The 20,767-nt window shown below is 40.7% G+C and overlaps 1 protein-coding gene across 4 annotated transcripts in view; it reads left to right on the top strand.

The window, feature by feature from the left end:
• The window catches only part of tmcc1a (transmembrane and coiled-coil domain family 1a), a 45,127-nt gene that overhangs the window by 7,616 nt on the left and 16,744 nt on the right, over positions 1-20,767 (top strand). Inside the window, exon 1 of one of the 4 annotated variants that reach the window (XM_065271304.2) lies at positions 20,330-20,697. The exons of 2 other annotated variants lie outside the window; for them this stretch is intronic. In XM_065271304.2, coding sequence (XP_065127376.1) covers positions 20,659-20,697 — 39 coding nt within the window. In that variant the 5' untranslated portion in view covers positions 20,330-20,658. Of the gene's footprint in view, positions 1-20,329; positions 20,698-20,767 lie in introns of those variants that run through there. One more of the 4 variants, XM_065271305.1, reaches the window with a different exon arrangement.

Here is a 20,767-nt window from a genome sequence, read left to right as displayed (position 1 = left end):
TGGTGAACACAATCTGCTATACATTCTGCTGCTTTTGCTGCATGTCCACTGGGGGGGACATAAACCGCACAAACAATGACACTACCAAACTCCCTCGGTAGATAAAAAGGTCTCATTTTCAAGCACAGAACCTCCGCATCGGGGCAGCAAATTGTGTCTTTAATTGTGTACTGCTTGCACCAAGCGTTACTCACATACACAGCCAAACCGCCACCTCTGATTTTTCCAGATTGTTCATTTCTGTCCGCCCGCACCAGGGAGAATCCTTCCAGCCCCAGAGCAGCATCCGGGACATCGCGGTGCAGCCATGTTTCCGTAAACACCATCAAACTTGAAGTACGGTATTCAAAACATGCCTTGGCGTTAGCTCGAAGTTCCTCCACTTTACCGTGCAGTGATCTCGCGTTGCACAGCATCATCGATGGAAGAGGTGGTCGGTTTCCTCGTCGTCGAAGACGTTGCCGTATTCCTCCTCGTTGGCCTCGTCTCCTCTGCCTTCTATTGCGTTCAGGTGACAACCTCACACAACCAGGCAGATTCAAGGGAGGTAGCCCGTCATGTCGGAGTGCAAGTAATGCGTCTCTGGTGTAGCTAATTGGCGTCCACGCTGCTACACCTGCGTGTAGTGTTTGGCACCTTGCAAGATATCCAAGTACGACAACTACTAAACACAGTTGAACGAACATCGTACGTCGGCGTTAGCGCAATTAAATTACTAAAATAAAATGTAATAAAAAATAGGCTAAAAACAGATAGACTTAAACAAACAACATATAGGTGCAGTAGAGCAAGAGAGAGCCCGGGTCGCAAGCAGAGCAGCGCCACCGGAAGTAGAAGACACATTGTGCGAATAAGAGAGGGAGATGAGTGGAAGACAGCATTTAACATATTCTCATCTTTTCTCCCTCCATGCAGGAACACACTCAGCATGTCCGCCGAGTCTTACGCCGGTTGTTAGAGAATAAGCTTTATGTCAAGGCGGAGAAGTGCGAGTTCCATCGTAAGTCAGTTTCGTTCTTGGGTTTTGTTGTTGCCGCAGGTGAGATACGTCCCGACCCAGCCAAGATTAAAGCGGTTGCAGTCCCCGAGTCCCGCAAGGATTTATTAAGGTTTCTGGGTTTCGCCAATTTTTACAGGCGATTTATCAGGAATTACGGCCAGGTTGCTCAGCCTCTTACTGCTCTCACCTCCACCAAGGAGAGGTTTGTCTGGAATTCTAGTGCTCAGGAGGCCTTTGATATTTTAAAGTCCCGGTTTATCTCTGCTCCTGTTCTCTCTTTTCCAGATCCTGCTGCTCAGTTTAGACGGGCCGGCCGGGAGGGGGAAGTGCCAGATGGGTGCCCAGCGGGTCGATTTTGGGTTCCGGATTCTCTTCGCTCCGAGGTCATCCGGTGGGGTCACGAGTCCAAGTTTGTCTGCCATCCGGGGGTTCGGAGAACGCTGGCTACCGTAAGTCAGCGTTTCTGGTGGCCCTCTATGGGTCCCGATGTCAGACAGTTTGTGTTAGCCTGTCAGGTTTGTGCCCATAATAAGGCCTCTCATCAAGCCCCTATTGGTCTGCTTAAACCTTTACCCATCCCCTCTCGCCCTTGGTCTCATATTGCCATTGATTTTGTGACCAATTTGCCTAGTTCTAAGGGAAACACTGTTGTTTTGACCATTGTTGACCGCTTCTCCAAGGCGGCTCACTTTGTCCCTTTGCCCAAGCTTCCCTCTGCCAAGGAAACAGCCCAGGTAATGATCGAACACGTCTTTCGCTTACATGGTCTGCCCACAGACGTAGTTTCAGATAGGGGTCCTCAGTTTATTTCTCGTTTCTGGCAGGAATTCTGTAGACAAATTGGCTCCACAGCCAGCTTGTCTTCGGGGTATCACCCGCAGACCAACGGGCAATGTGAACGGGCTAACCAAGATTTAGGTAGAGCTCTCCGCTGTCTGACATCGCAATATCCGAGCGCCTGGTGCCAACAGCTACCCTGGGTCGAATACGCCCATAATTCTCTTCCCGTGTCTTCCCTGAAGTCGTTGCAAACGCACCTGGAGGAAGGCTAGATTTACATTACGTCAGGTTTCCATACGAATCAAAGCCGCGGCCGACCGTCACCGTAGACCTGCCCCCCGTTTTATCTGTGGGCAGAAAGTATGGCTTTCATCCAAGGATTTACCTCTCCGTGAGCGCTCTCGCAAGCTGGCTCCGCGATTCCTTGGGCCATACAGCATAGTGAAGGTTATTAATCCGGTGACGGTTCAGCTCAGATTGCCCCCAGCACTCGGTCGGGTTCACCCGGTTTTCCATGTTTCCAAGCTTAAACCGGTTCATTTTTCCCACCTTAACCCTGTTCCCTATGCCCCCGCCCCTCCCACCCCTCAGCTTGTAGATGGTGCTCCCGTTTATTCTGTTAAGTCCCTACTAGATGTGCGTCGCCGGGGTAGGGGATTTCAATATCTCGTAGACTGGGAGGGCTATGGTCCGGAGGACAGGTGTTGGGTACCGGCCCGGGACATCCTGGACCCTGGGCTGATAGAGGATCTCCGCCGGCTACGGGGTGAGCCTCCTCATGGACCGCCTGGTGGCGGTCGTGGGGGGGAGTCCTGTCATGGTTTCGGTTGCATTGGCTGCTTTTTCTTTGTTTCACTTGTGTTGTGTTTTTGTTTTGACAGCTCCACACGTGCGTGCCTTCCACCTGGTGATCTCATTATCTCTGAATCTTCTCACCGGCGTCCCACACCTGATCCTCATTTATTGCCCAATTCGGTTTTATTTAAATTCCCCTCGTTTCCTTTGTTCTTTGCAAGTTCGTCTTTGTGTGTTCCTGCCCGCTAGCTCTGTCTAGTTCTTGTCGTGTCTAGTTTTATACTTTGGATATTCACCGTGCTCTCTGCTGCCTTTGCCCCGTTAGATTCCCCGCCCGGCTGTCTGTCTCTCCCAATTGGTGTGGCATCTGTCAAGTCTTTGTGAACTCTCAGTCAGTGGACTCTCCAAGCGATATTCTACACCTTGCGCTGTCCAGCCACAGTGCGCACTAGCGCGTAATTCTGCTGAAGACGCTGACAGCCGCAGTGCGCTCTAGCGCGTAATTCTGCTCAACGCTCTGACTGCCGCAGTGCGCTGTCCAGCGCGCATACTGCTGAAGACTCTGACCGCTTCTCTCTCTCTCTGTGCCCCGCCAGGATTCTCCCTCCGTGCCGCCAGGACTTCGTCCCAGTGTTTACTGTGTAAAGGAGAGGAACCATGGATGTCTGACAGCCCGGCTGTGTTTCCCACATACTGAGCTTCTGGAGGAGATTGCCTGGGTCCGCCTCGCTGTGTCATCTCTTCTCCTTTTCTGCACACACGGACACAGAGAGTTCTCCATTATACATATCTGATCCACCTAGTGTTTCTCTTCTATATATTTTGCATCTGATTTCATTGAGTGTTTTTCTCTTATACATACTCTGTGAATAAAACCTCTGCGCTGGGATTCCGGTCTTGTGTCATTCCTAACACCAACTGCTTTGCAATCAGAAGCTTTAGCTTACCTGAAACTAACATAGAGGCTAACTGAAATTAATGAAAGGACCAGATATGTATTTCATTATTATTGCCATGTAGTACTGAACATGTAACCTTATCTCTCTCTTAAACACAGCTTAAAATACACACTTGATGGCAAGTGCTGCAATCCTACTGTATATAATACAAATTTCATTTTAATTTGTATTTTTTAATATGTAGAGCAATTTATTTAATTTGGATAAATTTGTCTGTCTTTTATCAGACTTACCAATTGTTATAATAAAGTCTGTTGATAATGCAGAACAGGCAAGACCATCAACCCAACCATCCATGTCATGGTCTCATTTAACCACTTATGTTTGTATTGAATGTAGCCTACTGCACAGTTACTGCTGTTAATTTTAGATAGTTACAGTTATTGTTTTCAATAGCCAAACCAAGTTTAGCCTGTTAAATACCAAATAAAAATATTGTTTACGTATACTTTCATTCTTTCTTGTTTGTTGCTTGATAAGAAAAAATCGCAAATCGGCCATTTTGCTTGTTAAGAAAATTGGTATAAAAACCGGCCATGAAAAATCAAGATTGTGCATCCCTAATTTTAACCTCGTTAATTCTACCGATCGGGGAAAGGAGGAGGCAACCCCATCTTTGGAAATCAGCCTTAATCTCAGTTAATAGGAGAGTTTTGTAGGACCTGGCCACATATACCTACTTAAACCCAGAAGGACTCAGTTTGAAGGGGATATCAGATTGAGAGAGCTGAATTTCTAGGGCATTGACCAGGTAACATTCACTCTTTGAGACACTGATCTTGTTTCCCGAAAACAAACCGAATCTGTGAATAAAAAAAGGGCACACCCCTACAGGATTTGTGATATACAATAGCAGATCATCAGCATATAAAGAAAGTTTCAATACAACACGGGAATGTGTAATGCCATTAAAAATGGGGAAAGACCTTAAATAAATGGAGGTTCTACTGCAAGAGCAAAGAGGAGGGGAGACAGAGGACAACCTTGTCTACAGCCACGATTCAAGGAAAAATAACTAGATTGAACATTATTAGTTGTGATACTGACTCAAGGTGATGTATAAAGAAGGCATATCCATGATATAAAAAAATTACCAAAACCAAATTTTGTCAAAACTGCAAACAAGTAACTCCATTTACAGGGTTCCCGCGGGGTCTTAAAAAGCCTTAAAAGCATTGAATTTATGAATTTGGAAATAATACCTTAAAAAGACTTAAAAAAGTCTTAAATTTTGATGTCTTGGTCTTAAAAATTGTGCTGTATGTAACTTCTCCATATTGTATTTTTCCTTAAAAGTTTCTTTATCAACCACATTTTGATTAAATCAGGGATGCAAACACATCGCTTTTCGGGGCCTGCGGCTTTTCATTATTAATGGCATTTTGGTTGCGAGCACATCGTGTCTCTCCCGATGAGTCTGCTGTTTCTCGATGAATTGGGTGCGACATGAAGCGAGTTCAGCGTCACATGTTTCTGAACTTGAGCAGAGTTGTATGCATAGAGGTTTTCACGGAGGACCGGGTCCGATTAACAGTATGTGTAAAACCCGAGGCGATCGGAAAACGGCTGTGATCAGAGTCAGTCAGCGCTAAAGTTCACGTGCAGTTTCAAGCTGCGTGCCTCCGTTTCTATTGCGATAACTACTGGCTTGGTTTGAAAGTCACGACCACGCGCTGCAGTTTCTTTCTCCGTCCCTTTGTTTAATAATATTATTATTAATGAACCATCTTTTTATATCTAAAAAGTTTGCTCAAAGATCACAGAGATAGTAGCAAAAAAGAAATGTGAATGTCAAGCCCATTGCACGAGCAAAGCTCAAGCTGACTCTAGATATAAAAAACGCAAAGCTATAATATAAAGTCACCAAACACTGGGACAGCAAGTAGACTTTTGAATCTAAAATAATAAGTGGATAAAGCTCTTTTAATCTGCAAGAGAGGAATTAAAAGAGGCACTTTTACTGCTTCTGCTTTATCTAAAAAGGAAAGAAAACTACATAAACCATAACACACCGATTACATTTATAATCTTTAGACCTGCACTTTCTATCATTAATATACTATACATATTATTGTATTCAAAAGAGTTTGATAAAAGGGGTCATCTACACAAGTATTGCTTCATATGTCAGTGCAAAAACAGTAAAGTGTTTTGTGATGCTTTGAATGAATGCAGCCAGATGGAAGGCCCTGGTTACGTTGCAGGAGGTGGCCAGGAAGAAGGAGTAAAGCAAGAAGAAGTGCTAGATAGTTCAATAAGAGTTTTGGTTTAACATAAAAAAATGAAGTTGAATATTCCAAATTAATGTTGGCATCTTTTGATTTTCGAATTTCATTTTACTCTATATAACTAGTTTGGTAGGGATGGCAGGGGTCGGTGGCAATGTAGCCTAAGTATCTGGATATTTGCCTGGGTGCGGGGGCTTAGATTACCTTTCTCTTTTTTGAACATACATGTGTTTGCATCTCTGTTTGTTTAATAACGTAGTATAAATAAAGAGTGGCGGATCCAATAATTGAGAACGCAACACAGTCCCAGGTCATAGTACAAAATACTGCGAACACGTGATGCCTTCAGTAAATGAAGATCACCACAACCATAGACTACAACACAACACAGCAACAGGCAAAGGAGAAGCGGGAAAAATCAAAGAAAATCTCAGAAATTCCTTAACAACTTAACATTGTTTGGCAAACTTTCTTGTGGCCTACTGAAATTTTTTTTTTCACACCTGCTTGGCTTATCATCTTTTTACCCATTTCACATCGGAAAAATAAATGAACACAAGTTCAAGGATTTTAGTTTTTCTTTGCTGGTAGGGATGTGAAATGGGTATTAATTTTTTATATAAATGGTCTTAAAAAGGTCTTAAAAAGACTTGAATTTAACTTGAAGAAACCTGTAGGAACCCTGATTTAACTTTGTCAAACGCCTTTTTTGCGTCAACAGAGATTACAACTTCTGGAATAGCAGCAGTTCCTTTTGAGTAAATAACATTTAATAAAGTACGAACACTGTGAAAAAGCTGGTGTCCTTTTATGAAGCCTGTCTGCTCCTGAGATATAATTGTTGGAAACACCTAGACGACATGCCAAGGCTTTTGCGAGAACTTTTCCATCGACATTCTTCAAAGAGATAGGTCTTTAAGAAGTGCAAAGTTCGGGATCCTTGCCCTTTTTCAGAAGAACGCTAAAAGTGGCCTGTCTCATAGTAATAGGAAAAGAGCCATTTGACAGAGATACCACACGCAGCCTTAATAAGTCAGGAGACGTGGATGTGGCTAGCTGTTGATCCACAGATTTCAGATTGGCTGATAATTTTTGAATGGTTGACGTTCCTAATTTCTTCAAAAGAGCAGAATATGAAATAATCTGGGCCCGGTTCCCCAAAACGTTCTTATTGCTAAGTAGTTCTTAACCTATTCCTTAACCTCTCTCTTAACTCTATGGCACGATTCCCAAAACGTTCGTACGCTAAGTATATCTTCTGTAAGACACATTTTCGTAAGGTTGGTCTTGACCATTCGTAAGCTCTCTCTTAGCGTTGTTTGAGCGCAAAACGCTATCGCCGCAGTCTTTAGAAATCAGCGCAGCGCAGTACAAGTCAAACTATGGTATGCTGACAATGATTTTATGTTATGGACATTTTTAAGACTTATAATAAAATATGTTTGCAATGGATACAGGACTATTTATGCAGTTGACTTTATTTGGTATCAGAACTAATGAATCAAAGACGGCGCCGGTGTTTGTTCCTCATTGAAGTCTGTTCCATCTATGTTTATAGCGTTTTCATCACGTTACATTCATAATTTATTTAGAAAGATTAAAGATTTCAATACTAAATATGGTTATACTAAAAAGCAATAATATCATGTATTCTATTATACAATTTATTAAATATTTCATATTTGACAGTTTTATGTCTTTTAACATATAGCCTGTCTTTTTCTTTTCTTTTTTCTCTACTGTTTGTTTTAAAACTGTTATGTTTCCAAACATAATAAATATATATTATACATATAATATGATTCATACTGTAAAAATAATTGACTTACAATCAAGAACAGTCAAGATACATTACATAAATGCCCACATATACATCTCAGTAGCCAACACTACACTACACTCCTACACTAAAGGGGAAACATACTGTAGGGGGAACAGACTTACACACAACACCGGCCGCGTAACTGTTTAGTCCATGCCAATTTTTTTATTCGTCAACCCTTAAACCTTTTGACATTTTGCCTGACGTGGCTAAATTAAAAAAATCACCTTCCAAGACAACTCATTATGGAGCTGCTAGATCTTCTCAGACCATATTCTCTATCTAACTAGGTTGCTTTTTTTGAAAACATTAATGGTAAGCAATAGCCTACCGCATTAAACAGAAATACTGCAATCAATTCTGATTGTTAAGTACCTTAACATTCGTATAAAAGTGTATTACATATTTTTTTTAAGTCAAAACCCATGTCAAGAAGCCGCACAAGTGGCACAACGGGATAAGGAGGGAGGGATACCCGGTTTGTCTACCCGTATTACTGACAAGTTGATCATTTAATTAATAGTCTATATTTTACGGATAACTTAAAATAAATGTGACTGGAATAATTTGAGTTATGTTCCATTTGTATATAACGTGTTGTCTTTCTTAAAGTCGTAATCAGTGTTGGGGAAGTTACTTTAAAAAAGTAGTGTTTGCTCGTTACTCGTTACTTTTTAAAAAGTAATCCATTACTTTACTTAGTTACCGCCTTTGGAAAGTAACTTTTTACGTTACTCGTTACTTTTACGTTACTTATGTTGCCTGTATTTTGAAAATATCTTGGAAACACACACAAACACACGAACACATACACACAATACCCTGTTACTCAGGCATTTGATCTTGACATTGTTAAAATCTTGTCCTTTTTACATGTTTTAACACTGTACATTTAACTTAAAATATTTAATTGTGTACAAGAAAACAGCTCTTATTAATGAATTATTAGTAGCATGTTGTAGTGTCTCGGGAGATTGTGCTCATTGTTAAATAGCTTTGTGGCTATTGTACTAGAGCGGCAGTTTAAAATATAAACCCAGAATTCAGCGAACGTCAAGAACAAGAAAAAAAACAATAAGGCCAAGACGCGGGATTTAAATTACGTTACACGGACCATGTATAAATTTCAATGTTTCTGGACAGAAATAACAACTTTGTCTGGTATTAAAAAGCTGCACATTGGAGTGCTGGCTGCTCCCCGCGGTGCTGAAGACGCGTGATGGCACATATACACAGATATCTACGTGCAATCTATTGGAAAGTGGAGGAGTCATTAGTTGGGTTAGTAAAATAACGAAATTACAGCTTTTGTAAAGAGATATATTTTTTTAAGTTTAAAAGTGCAGAACTCTTCTCAAGGGGAAGAAAGCTATACTTTTCCCCTTACGTGCAACCTATCGGAAAGCCCAGATGAGTTAGTTGAGTTAATAAAATAATTAAATTATAGATTTAAGTGAAAAAAAGGGTTTGTAAATAAAGTAAAGTGGAAGTAATAAAGTAAAATAACGAATAATAAGTATATAATAACGAATAATAGTTTCCAATAGGTTGCACGTAAATATCTGTGCTGCCCTCCGTCCGAGCGCGTCTTCAGCACCGCGGCCAGCACTCCAATGCGCAGCTTATTAATACCAAACAAAGTGAACAAGTTGGTATTTCTGTGCAGAAACATTGAAATTTAAACATGGTCTGTGTAACATTATGTAAATTCCGCGTCTCTGTCTGATTGTTGTTTCAGTTTTCTTGTTCTTGACGTTCGCTGAATTCTGGGTTTATATTTTAAACTGCCGCTTCAGTGCAGTATAGCCACAGAGCTATTTAACAAGCACGATCTTCCGAGATACTATGCTAAGATCAGAGGCGATTCTAGAGTCTGTGGGGGCCCTAAGCAAAAATTTCTAGGGGGCCCTTCCAACCAGTGTTCATCACCGTTATATTAGGCTAGAAATAATCCGACACCAACGAAAAATGTATGACATTTTTTTAATTCCAAACGTTCTAAACATGAACAACCTTGTTATTTTGGAAAGAATAACAGTAAAATATATATATATATATATATATATATATATATATATAAAATAAAATAAAAAATGAATAAAATACAGTCAATTACTTTAAAAACACAATTTAAACTTTGGACAAAATATAAAGTATAGTAAGTGTTGTGAAATACCCACAGTAGGCAATTCCTCATAAGCCATTTTTATGCATTGCTTTTAGAAATGTTGCTTGCGGGCCTTGGCTTGTGCAAATGCTGACACTATGTCCTCCAGATCCAAAGACCTTCGCACACTATACTCTATTGAAATAAGAGCCAGTCCTGAAAGTCTCTCTTGAGACATAGTTGACCTGAGATAGGTTTTTATTAGTTTTAAAGCGGAGAAACTTCTCTCCCCAGAGGCAACAGTGACCGGGAGAGTTAATAGCAGACGGAGGGCAATGCTAAGATTCCCATTAAGATCCAGAATCTGTTCCTTGTATATATAATCAAGCATCTCTCTTGGAGAGGCAGATACATGGTCAGGAAAGGCATGGACAGCAGCCCTGATTTCCAGAACCAAATCCTCAGAATCAATGTCATGCAGTGTCTATTCCAATTTCTTGCAGCTGTCTTCAAGTTTGCCACTCTGAATAGTCTTTGACATATTTTCTTTGGAGAAGATAAAACCATAAATGGCATAAAAATCCTCCATCTTTGAAAATCTTTCATTCAAACTGGTGAGGGCTGTGTCCACTAGGGGCAGAAAAAACTCTCTGTTAAAGTGCTGATCTGGAGTGGACTGTGTTTCTTCTCTACCCTCATATAGGAACTGCCTGGTTGTTTTCCGATTTCTTTTTTCAGGAAATGACATGTCAATCTCTAGGTTTTCTGCTATCTCCCTAGCATCAATCTGAGAGGCAGCAAGTCCATTTTCCCTAAAATTCTCCAAATATGCTCTCACTGTGCTTGTTTCTCTTTTAAGTGTTTCAAGAGAAACAGTGGGGCTCTGGAGAATTTTGCTGACTCTGTTGATCTGGTACAATATGTTGTACCAGATTACAGTGCACATTACAAAACTCCATTTCATGAGTTCATCCTTAATGCTGGTTGCATTGGACAATGTCTCTGAGTCCTTCTTCTGTACTGAAAGCGTTTCGAGAGCAGACAAAGGTTGAATGATCTCAGGCAGGTGATAACGCACCACTTTCACACTGTCAATCCTAGCCTCCCATCTGGTCACTGACAAAGATTTTATGGTTAACTGTTGGACATGCTCCTCTAAAAGTGCCCAGCGTTGCACAGAGGAGCTAAAAAGATTGTACAATCTCTGGAGAACACCAAAGAAGGTAATGGAGACTACTGAAGATTTTGCAGCATCTGCTACAACCAGATTAAGAGTGTGACTACTGCATGGGACACACAGTGCCTTCTCATTCATTTGCAATATTCTTGCTTGAACCCCTTGTTTATGTCCCATCATATTGCTACCATTATCGTAGGATTGTCCACGACAATTTGCAATGCTCAAGCTGAACTTGTCCAGCTTCTCAAGTAGTGTGTCACACAGACCTTTGCCAGTGGTGTCTTGACAACCCAGTATCACGAAATTGCGTGACTATTTCACGCATGGACCAGCGTGACAATGTCACGCTTTGCCGCGTTTGAGCGTGAGCATGTCACGCTTTCTGTTTGTGTCACTGTCACGTATTGGTTACTCAACTTTTTTGTCCTAATTTCTTACCATTGTCGCTTCGGTTTAGGGTTAGATTTACATAAAATGACACCCTTACCTAAACAAACTCTAACCCCAACGTCAGGTGACAATTGGTTAAAGTTTAGAAAATATAAAAGAATAAGTATTGTATCTTTTATTTTTATAAACCAATACTTAAAGTGACAAATACTTAAAGTGACATATAACACAAGCACCAAATCTAACCCTAAACCGAAGCGACAATGGTTTGAAAATAGGAAAAAAAAGTTGAGTAACCAATACGTGACAGTGACACAAACAGCAAAGCGTGACATGCTCACGCTCAAACGCGGCAAAGCGTGACATTGTCACGCTGGTCCATGCGTGAAATAGTCACGCATTTTCGTGATATAGGGTTGGTCTTGAACATCAACAAATCCTACAAAATGTTCAGAGATAGATGCACCAACTGATGGCTCACAGTTCACCACTCTCAAGACAACAGAAAGTTGCTCAGTATGACTAATATCAGGAGTACAGTCCATTATGACAGAAAAGTACTTTAATTTTTTCACTCTTTTGACTATCTCATCAGTTACTTTGTCTCCAATTAGTGCTATGATCTCATTTTGGATTTGACTGCTGAGGTAATGCACCATTGTTTCCTTGTTTTGGATCCTCCTCAAATGTTCATGTCACAAGGTGACTTAGGGCGGAACTAAAAATGGAGAGGAGAGGTTCCGCCCGGGCAGATTTTTTTTTCGCACCCTTCACTTCCTGGTCTCCCTGGCAACACAGATCACGGGCAGATGAGCCACAGGTGTGACAGATTAAGCTGGCAACTCGTGATTGGAGGAGGGAAGAGAGACAAGCCCCATAAAAGGTCCAAGGAAAGCCCAAACGAGGAGTTGTTGTTTCGGGCACGAGCTCCACTACTGCCTAGGGCAGACCCAAACCACACGCTCCGTCCTCGGAGGAGCCGGAGGGCGCCGTTGATCCACAGAGCGCTTAGAGCGAGAGGAGAGAGTACGGCAGCCGAGAGAGGCGAAAGAGGACGGGGCTGTGAGAGAGTTAAAGGAGCACTGCACCGGGCTGATGTTATCCGCTGTTGTGCTGGTGTGTATTGTAGCGCCGAGTTGGGCTCGCCGGAGACGCTATATTTGGACCGCTGTATTGCTCTCTCTCTCTATGTTCAGATCGTAGATCGATGTAAACAAGGATGTCGAAGACCTTATAGGTGAAGTACTAGACGGACACTGACATTGGATGAGGGAAACGGAAGAAGAGGAAAAACTTACCGTTGTGAGTATACATCTGTGGAAAAGTGGTGTTGGTGGCTGGAAAGCGCCCTGTCTAGTTACCTGGAGTTATCATAGCGTGAAGTCAACCTAGGACGAAGAGAGACAGAGATTGTGAGTAACCAAATCCTTTGAAGTAGGTGTTTGTACATATATTGATCTATACATCGTTGAGTGTTTTTAAGAGAGGTAGAGCGGCCCTACCCCTGTACCAGCGTGGTGGGCGAGCCGAAGGTCTCGTGTGGAAGCAGCTACAGTGACGACAACAAACAAAAGCTAGGCCGTCTACCATCTCCCTATTCTCGCCCAGAGCGAAGTGGAAGAGGACGGGTGTCTATTGTGTGCACTGAGCGTGGTGGGTGAGTCTTTGGAAATTTTCACTTGAAGTGGTGCTGTGTAATGCCGTGTATTGCAGTGTGAGTGCTGTGTCTTGTTTGACGAAACCCCGCTTTCAGTCACTCGTCCCGGGACGACGAAGAGGAAAGAACGGCGCTAGAGAATACCTGTATCATAATGCTGTAGTGTGTTTTCAGTCTTCACAGAATTACAGAGTGGCGGCGAAGAACTGTGCGAGTGGTAGTGCGTGTGAGTATTACACCTACTATTGTTACCTTACTTGTGTCCTTTTCATCATCACAGAGTAGAGGCGAAAAAGATCCGCTGGCCCGAGGTCTCGACGAAAGGGCGCCCCGGTCCAGTTTTCGATTGACCAACGGGTCTCGAGGAAAGGGCAGCGCTCGACCCGGTGTGCCGGCGTGGTTTTCCCGCCCCTCTGCCCATCAACGAGTTCGCAGAGAGGGTCTTGGCCCCCGGCGCTCCATTACAAATCATTGTTAAATCGCCGCATTGCAGAACCAGCCAGCGTAAGCTCGCCACCCTGTAAGTTTTCATATAACCTGTTATGTCTGCTGATTGACAGGAAAGTGAGTGAGTCGTGAGAGCTGTGGAGAGAAAGAGAGCCAACGTGAACACTGAGAGATTGAACTGTGAAGAGAGCCAACGTGAACACTGAGATATTGAGCTGTGGAGAGAGCCATACTTACCTAGAAGCTGTAGCCAGCGCAGAGGTGAGCAAACGTCTTGAAGTTGATTCCCTGTGTCCTCGTGTCCCAGTTGGAGTCTGCGAAGAGAGAGAGAGAATAAGGAAGGCGAGTGAGTCAACGAGCAAGGACCTGTGAGAAGTAGGCGGCGCACCGCCGTAAAGGTACATCGACAGAAAAAGACCCATACCAGCACTCATTGTGTTTTATTCTGCCTCCAGGAAGGAAGAGGAGCGCGCCACGGGTAGAGGGAACCCGAGGCAGGAGCCAGTTCCCCCACGTACAACCCCCCACCCTCAGTCATTCATTTGGCCGTGGCCCCCCTGGAGGGCGGATCCTGAATTTAGTTTTAATTTCCCCTTTCCCAAGTTCCCCTATATTTTAACTATTTAAATAAATAAAAGATATTTTATACATACTTGTACTCGTTGTTGTCTGGTCATTGGGTTGGTCTTGGGGACCTCCTCGAGGTGGGAGTTTAAAAGGGGCGTGGCTTAATCACTAGTAGCCAGCCCCTGGCTTGTGACATTCACTCATGACTGGATCGAATTGTGCCATTAATTCCACCTGTGACAAGAAATTGCCATTATGTGGGTCATAAAGCACATTTGTATGCCCTCTCAAAGCAAGGTTCCTTTCAGCTAGGTGGCATATTATGGCAATCACTCTGCGTATGACTCCTCTCCAGTGATGCATCTCAAGGTGCATTAAATCCTTGTTCATCTGATCAATGGCTGTTTTTGTTTTGAGCCTCATCTGAAGTTCATGCCAACTTGTCATACAGGTAATGTGTGTTTTGGAATATTCATGTTCCTTTAGATGTCCAGCCAGATTTCTCCAATTTCTAAAACCTCCTATTGTAAGTGCATTGTCTTGTTTACCAAAAAGTTTGCACGCAAAACAGAAGACAGAGTCTTTGCTAACTGAATAAAGGAGCCATGTTCGCTGTATCTTCTCCCCATTTTTCATTACCATTTCATAGTTTTCCTTTGTGAATCTACGTGGATTTTTCTCAGAATTCTGTGGGAATACTACATTTTTGATCTGTATAGGCCCTTTTGTAACTAATGCACACACTTCAGTATGGCTAAGAACACTTGGCCATTCTGCAGGGTCTTCTGATGTAGTCAAACCTGTTGTAGTAGCAGGTGACATGTCATGATGAGGGGTAGGAATTCCTGTCCTGCTGGAGGCGGATGTTGCCGGAACTGATATTACAAAGACAAAAAACGATATACATTGTCATAAAGAATTTACAGGGCATGCTATATGTTATCAATTAAAGTAAAATGTATTGATTTATTAAACTCACAGTCATCAGTATCATAACTTGAAATGGGCGCTCGATGTGCCTCTGGTGTTTCTTCCTGCTCATCATGACAACCACCAGGTTGAGCGGCCACTATTCCACTGGAGGTGGATGTTACTGGAACTAATATGACAAAAAATTGTGTTATAACGAATCTTTACAATTAGCAATTAAACAGTTATAGTTAACAGTTCAAGTGAAACACTGGACTTACGGTTTTCATCATCAGCATTTGGTAGGGGCACTTTATCTGTCTTTTTTGTTATAAATTTAAGTAATGATCCTGAGGAGAGAAATGAAAGAGATGTTTAATTGTTCTCCTTGGACATAGGTTTCATTATTTTCATTGCTATCATAGCATTCACTTAAAGGAATAGTTCAAATTCTGTCATCATTAACTCATCCTGATGTTGTTCTAAACCTGTATGAATTTCTTTTTTTCTGATGAACACAAAAGAAGATATTTTGAGAAATGATGGTAAACACACAGCAGATAGTGACCATTGACTTCCATATTAGGAAAAAATATTTTGGTAAGCACACAGTTGATGGTACCAATTGAATTCCATCATATTTTCCTACTATGGAAGTCAATGGTCACTATCTGCTGTGTTTTTACCATCATTTCTCAAAATATCTTCTTTTGTGTTCATCAGAAAAAAGAAATTCATACAGGTTTAGAACAACATCAGGATTGGTTAATGATGAAAGCATTTTCATTTTAAGGTGAACTATCCCTTTAAGGCTATAGCTGCTATTTAATTCGGTCTGCATCTCCCTGTTAGTTAAACTACACTACCAAGTCACTTGACTAAAATGTTAACTATGATCTTAAAAATCATTTAAGCTGAAGGTGTATGGTTAAATGCTTGAAATTACTTTTGTAGACAAAAATATACCTGTGCCAAACAGAATAATTTCTGTTATTAGAAAACTAATTTTTTTTGTTTTTATATTATTTTTGAAATAGAAGACTTACACTGAATATTGAATAAAAAGCAGCCAATAAGAGCCCAGATTAAATATGAACTGCTTGAATGAATTGAACATTTAAGAAGCTTCTTGAAAAAAATAACACGAGTATGGTTTTGCAATTTCTAAGCAAAGGGTGACTGCACTTAAGATAATAAAATATAAAAGAGTTGTGATTTATTTTGGATGCTTTTAGTCACCAACATAATTCTCACAGTTATGTTTTATACCGTAGTTTGGACGAGTTTATTGTCTGTAATATGGCAAAAATATAAATAAAGAATGAGTGAGTTACCCCAAACTTTTGACTGGTAGTGTAGATAAAAAAGTAGTTAAAGTAGAAGCATTCATTTACTGTTATTGTTATCTTATGCTTACATCATTTTCTGCTCCACTTACCACTGTCTTTCTTTCTTTTTTCTTCATCTTCTTTTTTCTTCTTTTTCTTCTCACTACCAGATGGATAGCTCCTCTTCATTTTCCTTCGGTTTATTTTCTAATTTAGGCTACTGAACAATACGTCACTCATTCATACGTTTATTTTCAAAACTGGCAAGTAGCCACCTGGGTTGGATTTTGATTGGCTTTGTCCAATGTCAATCAACATTTCAACCAATCAGAATTTTGATATGCAGTCGTATTGAGTATCTACGTTGCCACTTGATATTCGCATGTTGCTATTATTTATCTACCGGGTGTAGCTGGCCATCCGATAATCAATGGGTTCATTAAAAGATTTTTGTCAACTTTAAACGTGTTCATCATATTGATTACACAAGTATGTATCATGTTACTTTACTACGATGAGACAATCAATCATAATCACTATATAACTGTGCTTGTGTTCACTTCAGCCGTCTTGAACAGTGGACATTATCTACTTCTAGCTTTGCAGCCAAGTTAAGCAAAACATGCTAAGAATATCGCGCACGTCTATCGTTTTAAAATATATATATGTGTGGATTCTTTAAACTCACAGCTCAATTCTAACGCATTCGCCGTGAGACACACATACAAACACGCATTTCAGTCACTGACTGAAGTGCGTGTCGCGTGTGTGTCACGCCGAATGAATGCGTTAGACTTGAGACTGAGCCCTGCTTTTGAACACAGTCAGATAGCATACATGTACAGGTGTATTGTTGTACAACAGGACAGGAGCACGCAAAATCACATAATCCATCATTCAATCTCTATGGGCGAAATTATTCGTGGTTGTTGTCCCACCGGCAAACGTGTCTCGGGGGCCCTCTAGTGGCTCGGGGCTCCAAGCATTTGCCTGCCTTGCCTGTTGACAAGGTGCGCCTCTGGCTAAGATACAATTAATACAAAACGAAATTCACTTCAAACGGAGTGGGTAGACATGATTTTGACCACTTTATTAAGTTTGTTTTGGATGCGGGGCGAGTGATTTTTTTAAAAGAAGACATAGGTAGAGTGGTCTGCAGAATACAGAGCTTGTGAACAACATTAGAATTCTATAACTCTATTCTATAACCCTGCACCCCGCACCCCCTACCGAAAATATCTTCCCGCGCCTCTGGACCCGCCTCACTTCAAATCTTATGAAAGAAACCCCTGGCCATATTTAACTCTTTCACCGCCAGCGTTTTTTTAAAAAGTTGCCAGCCAGCGCCAGCGTTTTCATGATTTTCACCAAAGTTTAATTCCTTCTAGAAAATGTTCTTCTTTAAATATATAAATATACCAAATGAAAGAACAGACCCTCTACTTTCAAAAAAAAAAAAAAAAAACGTTTCATCCTACCTTCAGTGGTTCTTTTGTAATCAGCTTTTGAATATGGGTACGTTTCTGCAAAAACACCACATTTTGAGCAAAAAGCAGAGATAATTCCATTTTTGTGACGGACTTTTCATAGAGATCCCATTCAGAGCGATCTTTAAAACAGACACAGACATACAGCCGCTTGCCATAGGGCAATACTTCCGGGTTTAAAAAGTTGCGGAAGGGCGCCACCTGGTGGATAATAGCGGAATTGCGGAACGACGGAAAATCTCGTCATTGGCAGGGAAGCATTTTCAGAACGTCCTCGAGAATGCGCAGGTCATTAGACATTGGAGAGATAGAGAGAGAGAGAGAGAGAGAGAGGAGAGAGAGAGAGAGAGTGAAAGAAGAATAAAGGTCTGACATCAGGTACCCAGGTCAGGGAAGCTAGAAGACAATTAACGTGTCAAAAGTATAGCCATGGCACTCATCTCATTATATCCTCATTTAAACTTTATATAGTTTAATAAAATAATGTATGTTACCAGAAATACATCAATTACAACCTTACTATTGTTTAAATATAACCTTAAATAGTTTTTATTTTATTAACTTTTTGTTATTGCACTTTAATTGTAAAGATGTTCCTACAATTAAAAACAACTAGTTTAAGATTTATATTCCTTTGTCGTTTTGGAATTTTACTAGAATCCTCCACATCTCCCCGCTGTAAAAAAGAGTAACTTTTACTTGAGCAGGTTGTTAGACCAGTAACTTTACTTTTACTTAAGTAAAATATTATTAAAGTAACTTTACTTTTACTTGAGTACAATATTTTATTACTCTTTCCACCTCTGGAACAAAGTACTTTTATATGTAAATTATTTTCACTCCTTTCAGTAAAATAAGAATAACTTTTGAATTCGACATGCTAAAGAGACCATTATTTTTTGTGCATTAACTGCTACCTGCTGGTAACAACCAGAACTGTCTGCAGTCTGCTAGAGCACACATAGCCAGAGTTATCTACTTTCAAAGACAGTGTTTACGACACAAAAAAGAACATTTGGTGGTTCATTATATGAAAAACAACATAAATAATAATATTTGGGACAAACAGCAGCTTTTATGTAACTTCAAAGGGTTTTCTGTAAAATGATATAAAGAGATTGCATTTATTCCACTGTATGTGGTTATTGGAACACTTCAAATGTTTTTAGGCAGAAATTGAATGCAAAAAGGGAATTATTCCTTCTTGGAATAGAATAACATTTTGCATAGATTATGATAGAGAAAAAATTCCCTTTTCCTCTATAAGCTGACATTTGCTGGAATCAAACAAACAAAAAACAAACTGTCTGGAGGTTTCTAGAGCACTCAGGGCCAGAGTTATACACTTTAAATACAGACTTCAGAAAAAATCAAAAAGTGCCATTTTATTTTTGTGTTTATTAGAGGACTGATAACATATACAACCATGTTTAGCACATTTAACAGTGTATAGCATTAATTTTTGTTTTGATTTGAAGTGGGATAGTTTATTAGGGAGTGTTTACAACTTTATGGTACAACTTCAGCCACAAAGATTATGCAAACTGTTTAAATAAAGGCTTACTTTCAAGTAACATTTTTATCCTTTTTGTAAGAAATACCAGATATATATCGGATACCGCCATTCCTAAAAAAAAAATACTGTGATATGAATTTTTGACACTAGTCGATTCATGCTTCGGAGCTATGGAGCTAGAAGAGTCTCAATAAAGATAAATGCACACACTACATTCACATATGCACACACAGGATTCATAAATACACACGCAGGATACACAAATGCACACAAAATTCAGAAATGCACACACAAAATTTAAGAAGCACAGAAGATTCACAAATGCACACAAAATTCAGAAATGCACACAAAATTCATAAATACACAACCAATTCAGAAATGCAAACAACATTTACAAATGCACTCAAGATTCACGAATGCACAGGACAAGATTCAGAAATGTATTTCCGATGCACACACAAATATATCTTGATTTACAAACTGTTTTTGGTCTCTGAACTTTACTGCATTTTTTTAAACAGGGAATGATCTGCAACCAATTAGATATCTCCCTTGTTTTAACCAATCACAAGAACGCACCCCATGTGGGGGATTGTTTACTTATAAGCCAATCACATGACCTTTAAGCTGGTTTGCCAACCGCCAATAAAACCGAAGAAGAAGAAGTTTACACAGCGTGATATGCACGTGGTGCGGGCGCGAGCTAACATTAGCGCGGTGGAGTTCTGTCTGTCAGTTGGTTGGTTGAGACCTCAACATGGCTTCTGGCAACCACAGGGGAGCGGTATGTAGAACTTAAAGTGTTTAGCTAGTTATCTCCTTGTTATAATCGGCAAAAGCCTCAATTACAACTATCCATTTGTGCTTATTTTTGTGCGTTTCGGACGTATGTTTGGACACCAAATACAGATAATCGTGATAACAATATCAATGTGAATAATCTGCAATTATTCTCAACCAACCAACTGACAGGCAGAACTTCACCGCGCTAACGTTAGCTCGCGCCCGCACCACGTGCATATCACGCTGTGTAAACTACTTCTTTATCGGTTTTATTGGCGGTTGGCAAACCAGCTTAAAGGTCATGTGATTGGCTTATAAGTAAACAATCCCCCACGTGGGGTGCGTTCTTGTGATTGGCTAAAACAAGTGAGATATCTGATAGATACAGAATTACAATGCTACCATTGAGGCCCATGTTCATAATCATGCCTAGGGCCCCACAACTACATGATCCAGCCCTGATTACAGTATCATATAATATGTGTGGGATTGCCTGAGTTTGAGTTGCTCGATATAGGGACAATGTCATCTTTTTAAACTCCATGCTTGTTCACGGCGGGGGAGAATGTTTAACAATCAGCTGTCAAAAAAATTCAAAACAAGTTTGTGAAGTTCAGGAGAAACCAGTGGAGCAGCATGCTTTCTGTTAGAACTGATTCGAGTTATAAATGAAGGGCTCATTTGACACAAAACCTTCAGGAGAATGCACTGGGAGCAGCTCCTGCTAGTGAACAATGGTAGGGTAAGAGGACAAGCATTTTCTCTTTATTTTTTAGGCATTGCGGTCATGTAAAACAGTATAGCAGGTTGGT

This window comes from Paramisgurnus dabryanus, chromosome 11 (assembly GCF_030506205.2).
Source record: "Paramisgurnus dabryanus chromosome 11, PD_genome_1.1, whole genome shotgun sequence".
Classification (NCBI taxonomy): domain Eukaryota; kingdom Metazoa; phylum Chordata; class Actinopteri; order Cypriniformes; family Cobitidae; genus Paramisgurnus; species Paramisgurnus dabryanus.
The sequence above is the reverse complement of the archived record's forward strand: the minus strand, read 5'-3'. Positions and strand labels throughout refer to the sequence as shown.